The sequence below is a fragment of the Prunus avium genome, chromosome 1 (genome assembly GCF_965620075.1).
Source record: "Prunus avium chromosome 1, drPruAviu1.hap1.1, whole genome shotgun sequence".
Lineage (NCBI taxonomy): Eukaryota > Viridiplantae > Streptophyta > Magnoliopsida > Rosales > Rosaceae > Prunus > Prunus avium.
The window spans coordinates 17,313,841-17,320,245 of NC_142284.1; the positions used below are offsets into that span (position 1 = coordinate 17,313,841).

Here is a 6,405-nt window from a genome sequence, read left to right on the forward strand (position 1 = left end):
CTCCTCGTACAGGATCTCCAAAGGGTCGTGCGCCTTGGGCAAAAATAGAAAGCTTCTCATTTCTCACACCTCCGTCATTATTGCGCTAAGGATGATTGAAAGCCGTGTCCACATCTTTTAAATACATTCCACAGAAAGTAAGCAACTCGTATTGAACCCAAGCCTCTATAATTGATCCTTCGGGCTTCGCCCTATTACGTACGCTTTTTTTTAGCTCTCCAAGAAGCCTGCCACAATAAAACGATACAATACAAATTAGCAAGCATGGGATAATGATGCATACATAAATGATGAGGATTATATATCTTTCGATTGGATACATCCAGCGATAGTTGACAGGACCAGCAAGCAATGCCTCTTCTGGCAAGTGAACCATCACGTGGATCATACTTGTAAAGAAAGCTGGAGGAAATATCATCTCAAACTTGCATAGGACTTGGACAATGTCATGGCGCAACTACTTAATGTCTGTCTTTTGCAACGTTTTTGCTGTTAGTTGGGAAAAAAATCTAGACAACAACATGATTGGCTTCACTACATCCTCCGGCAATAGGTGTTGAATACCCATAGGAAGTAGGCGTTGCATAAACACATGGAAGTCATGGTTCTTTAGTCCAACAAATTTACCCCCATCAACATTCATGCAACGCAGATATTTTGAAAAAGGCAATTTCCAGTAAAGCATTCCACAATTCACTGGACCAGTTGGGCATTGGCGACATCTATGCACCAACGTGAGGGGGAGTGTTGGCGTGACTTATGGACCATTGACTTTCTTTCCTTACACGCCAATGATTCTCATTATAATTATATTTGATTTACTTTAATTCATGATTTCTTATTGTAAATAGAAATAGGAATTTATTATTTACTTGCCCATTAAAGTTTCGTTGTATTATAAATATGACCTCCTGCAAGGAGAAGAATACACAGAAAATTCCCACAAACAAATATTCTCTCATAGTTATCATATTTTAGCATCTGCAACCTTCCTCCTAGAAAAAATGCCTCCGAGCATGACTTTGAGGACATATTCAAATGAAGCTAATGAAACTCACAATCTGCTGATTGAAAAAAAAAATATTGTGATATCTTGGGCATGTCCATACGATTGATGATTAAACACATCCAATGGCAATATTGGGCTGAATGTTATGAGAGGCATGCTACAATTGCCTAAGGAAGACATGTTCGTTCGCCCAATGGAGGCACAGAAGCAACCAGTTAGCTTTGATCAAGAATGGGTGCCAGATTATGACTAAAGATGAGAGAACATTCTCTTTGGTTTTAATTTCAATTATCAACAACATCCTTGAGAAGTGTTTAAAGACTTCATCTCTCATCCCATATTGTTCACCCGTTTTGATTTGGTTCCTGTGATGGTAAGGTAAAATTCCCCATTAACTTGAAAATCATTTGTGGTCAACAAGTCAACTTTCTTTGCTGTGCGAGCATGCCACTGTTAGCAGTAAAAAAAACCCTTACAGACTTATGAAAAATGAAATAACTTGCACCCCAAGTTACTGACTTCAAACAAGTGATTGTGAATTTAGGTGAGGAATATCTTCCAAGTAAGTTCTTTTCTTGCCTCAGACAGGTGAGGACTTCACAATTTATCATAGTAACAAGAACTGGTAGTTTTGGCCAAAATACAAGCTGGAAGATAAATCAAACTGTATGAAATAAAAATTACCTATTGCACGGTATTAAAACAAAAGAAAAGTTGCCAAGTCTGGAAGAACAGAACATTGGACTTTGACTTTTGCTTGGTTTGGTGAATCGGGCTGGACTGGATATATCTATACTGGAATTGCACGTCAGTATTTTCAACTGATGGGGTTCAGCTAGAAATCGATACCAATGTCGAGATTGGCAGAGCTTTAATCTGTTCTGGCCATGGAGAGGCTTTCTGGATGGGTAGAATTGATATTTCTTCGGTCTGGATTGGACTGTAAATGGCTGGATTGACGATTGCTGATCTGGAGCTGCACCATAGTATCTGTTCTGCTTGATTATGAATCAACCAAGAGCTATTCTGGCGATTTTGAGAGCTCGAAGCGTCCCTGGAAATTTGTTGAGGTTTTCATATTGTGAACAACCCGAATTCTGTTTGATTTGGCCTATGCTGAACCAAATTTGTAACAAGAGAAGTCTTGTTTCCTTTGTGAATTGTTTCTTTGAATTGAAATGACCTAAGTTCTGGCTATTTTGCTTGAGGGTTGGATGAATTTTCAAACTGAATGGCTTGATTGCTTCAGAGTCTAAAGGCTTTTGAGATTTGAATGACTTTGTTCTTTCGAATTTGTCAATATAATTTGAGAGTTTTTGTCTTGATTGATTTTTTGGCTGTCTTTGAATCTGTTCACAAAAAGGGGGAGTTATTATTCTGGCAAAGAAGAACCATCAACACTATGATGGTCTTTTCCTTACTTTTCTGGCGAACAACTCTCCTGTCTCCTGTTTTATTTCTTGAAAAAGACATCATTTTCCAATGTAGAGCCCTCTATGGGTATAGAAGGGCAACTTGGCCGTCCTTTCCTTCTGGCATTTATGAATGGTTTATGGAGAGTATTCTTCGGGTTAATTTGTTTCTATTAACTCCCCATCACCTCCTCGGTTGAAAATTTTGACTTTCAATGTCTCATGGGCCTCTTCTTTTGGGAAAAAGATTTTCCAAAATATCTGCCTTGATTTGACTTGAGATCAACGGTGAAGATCAAATTCTTTGGGCTTTTGGAGTTCTTTGAAATTGGGCTTATATTTCTTGATTAACAACTAGTTAATCTGGATTAAATCACCCTTTTAATCGCAATTAAACCTTAATTTGTGATTTTTATTTCTGCTAATCGGTCTGCAAAGGCCTAGGCCTCTAAAACCATATGGGCTGATACCTGTCCTTTAAATCAAAGCCCAAAACTCCGTTTTCTGATATGAGCCAATTTTAATTGGATTGGCGTGTGGAATTTAGGCCCAAACAAATATATTGAACTAGCACCTAAATTAATGAACCACATTAAGTATTCCAAATACAAGAAATTTATTAAAAGCCAAACTATTCCAATTTGTGTATATATATAATGCTAAAATTACACAGCCCCCAACAAAGAAGTGAAAGCAACGAGGCCTGGAACGCTCCCAGGGACAAAATCATGGCAAAAGGAGGCAGGCGTGTTGGTATTGGCAAATTTGGCGAAGTACTACAACTGGGCAGTTTTATTTTAACTGTCTAATAACATTCCTATGACTATGGATCAAAGGAAAACCACCCCACGGTCCCCACCCCACCCTCCTCTCTCTCTCTCTCTCTCTCTCTAATGATGAAGATGAGCCACGGAACATCAGATGATGCTTTTGAGAGGAAAAAGATCTGGGACAATCCAAATAATTTAAAAAAACTATATTTTTCATATCCATACACAAAAAAACAATCGCCATATTGGCACAACCCTAGCTCAGTCCGAACTCGAAAATTTAGGGTTGGGTCAGCCTAGCCCAGCTCAATAATGAACCCTATCTGTTATAAGATGGGTCTCCAAATGAACCTGAACAACAACACAAGGAGATGACAACAAGAAGACCTACTCGTCCCTCTACAAATGATGCTGAAATTACGAAGCCCCTACAAAGAACTACTGAAAATACTAATGCAAGCATGGAAACCCCCATTGGGGTTGGGAAGGTTGGCAACAATTACTTCAACGGGAGGTTCATATTTCTTCTTGTTCCTGTTGCATTTGTTCTGTTATTGGGATTGGCATACTACCCAAGAAGTACTACAACTCGAAGGTATCTTCTTGTACTTCTTAGCAAATTTAAAAAACTCAGCATGCTATTATATATATATACACACACACACACATATATATATACATCTCTGTGTGTGTGAAAATAAATTGAGCCAAACTGAATATTAAGGTTCTCAAACTCAGATCCGAGAAATATTGTTTCATCTCAAGCTCGAATCAATGGTTTTAGAGCTATGTTCAAGCTCTGCTTAGATGATCTTTTCCAAATTTGAGCATGGCTTGGCTCATTTCGTTTGTTGAACGAACTCGATTGTATGTGTTTGGCTTGGCTTGGTTCATTTTTATAATTAGTAAAACTTGGCCTAAGTTTAGTAATCTGAAAAACTTGGTCTTTGCTTTTCTTCTTCGTTTCTTTGACGTAGGGACTCGGAATTGAAATATACATCATACTCTTCTCTGCTCTTTGCAATAACCATACTATTAGATTACATATATATATATAGGCAAGACATACGAAAACGAGGGAAAAAGAAAAAACTATCTATTTTTTAAGGTAGCCCTAAACCATAAGAAAACCATAGCTTTTTTTCTTTTTGGAATGGGCTAGCTGTATCTGGCGTCTGCCTAGCAGGCTAACTGATGTTCTTTTATAATGGCTCAAGCTCAACTATGAATATATCTACGTACTGCTTTTCTCGACCATTCTCATGGGAGACCAAAATATGTGTTCTACTTATATGCAATCAATATCATTTACAAAGCTTTTGATTGCGTTGACGTGTATTCTCGTTTTTGTTTTGATTTTTAGTTTTCTGGTATGTTATTTTTTAGGGAGTGCTATGTTTGGTGGTTAAACAAAACAAAAACTAGATACTTGGTAATGGTGCTTGGAGTCGCTGAGTTGTCTCCTCCCTCTGCTTTCTCGTGCCATCTCTGCTAGTTTTTGGTTTGAAGTAATAATCTTTTTTTAATGCGAAGTTCAGATTTTGTAATATAACTTTTTTTTTTTTTGTTTTGAGAAAAGAGCGGTAGTATCTATTAACATATTATCTGATATCATCGTATATATATATATCATATCTCTGCTATCTTTCAATTTCATTTTTGTTTCATAGCTGACTAGTATTTCTACTTTCATTTTTATTCTATATCTAAATAGCTGTTTTTTTTTTAATTAATTTTTTTGGGCTTATTTTTCAGTGAAATATCTAGATTGACAATTTTGATTACCTATGGTGGGAGGTGGGTTGACTCAAGGTACGAAAATTTCAAAGCTAAAGGAGTACTCGTTTCCAATACAATTACATTGAAGGAGCTTCAGAAGCAAGTATATGACATTGTCAATGTGGACTCAAATGACTATGAGATAACTATAACAGTTATGTATGAAGCAATGGAAGGACCATGGCCTGCAGAGATATCCAATAATGATGACTTGGAAGCTTTTATTTTTGAAAGTATTTCTATTTCAAGGCCTTACAAGATTCCATTGTGCATTACATTGGAGGAGATCGGCCTTGAGGTGTCTCCACGGGCTCCTTGATTATTCCCAGTTGAAACGTTCATAGGCTTGGCATCCAATGAACGTTCAATAACCTAAATTATCTCCTCTTCAGGTTAAGTGGCCGAGTCTGGGGTGTAGTGCTTCTCTCAACAACTCTTATGTTGTCCAAAGACTATGGTTATTCTCATAGGCGGTTTTCTTTGAAAGTTTTGGGAAGCGTTGGTGTGCTCCCTCAAAATTTTATTCGCTTTTTTTTTATTGTACTTTGTTCGTTGTGTTTTTCTTATTCCGCTGTTTTTGACTCTTTGCAAGTTGATTATCCCTACGCCGTACGAAGAACTATGATTGTCATCATAGGAGGTTTTCTTTGACAAGTTATGGGAGTTGGTGTGTTCTTATGGGTCCCTCTTTGTTGCCTTCTCTATGTTTTCTTGGTGTGTTTCTTGTGTCTCTCACCCTTGGTGTACCGAACAACTCTTGTATTGGAGAAAGGACTATGATTGTTCTCATAGAAGGCTTTCTGTGACAGTTTGGGATATGTTGGTGTGCTCTCATGTGGGGGTCTCCTATGTTGGTCTTCTAGTAGTATGGTTGTTTTGTTTTGGTTATTTGTAATGGTTTGGTGGTTCTCGATTGGACTCTCCTATTAGTCCATAGCATATGTGGAACTCTTTCCTATCCTGGGGTTTTTCCCACTTGGTCTTTTGTGGAAGGTTTTAACGAGTCCATTGTTTTCATGTTGTCATACGTATGAACCTATTGGACTATGAATGAAATCTCTTTTACTCTAAAAAAAAAGTAAGCAAACAACAACCTCCATTAGTTGACTTCAAAAAAGAATTGTGAGATCCTGGATATTTTGACGTGTTTAAACAATAGTTTATAATTATAAGAGAATTTAATGAAAATTTTGGGAGTTTATTTCGATTATTTAATTTGATTTGTGATTTATTAGAAGTGAACAAGATAATATTTAAATTTCTCTTGAGGTCAAATGGTGATTTGTATTTCATAAGCTGAAACCAGTGGCGGACCTAAGAATTTTTCAGGGAAGGGGCAATTTTTAAAACGCTAAAAGCTCAACAACAAAAAAACACCAAAAAGATAGACAACCAAATACCTTAAAATTTCCTATCAAAAAAAAAATATACCTTA

The 6,405-nt window shown here is 37.0% G+C and overlaps 1 protein-coding gene across 1 annotated transcript; it reads left to right on the forward strand.

Annotated features, from left to right (window-relative positions):
* The first annotated feature begins 3,562 nt into the window (after positions 1–3,562).
* LOC148297445 (uncharacterized) lies at positions 3,563–5,289 on the forward strand. Its single transcript, XM_088254639.1, has 2 exons — positions 3,563–3,786; positions 4,947–5,289. Exons 1-2 carry the CDS (start codon positions 3,563–3,565, stop codon positions 5,287–5,289), a joined length of 567 nt encoding a protein of 188 aa, XP_088110765.1.
* Positions 5,290–6,405: the final 1,116 nt, after the last annotated feature.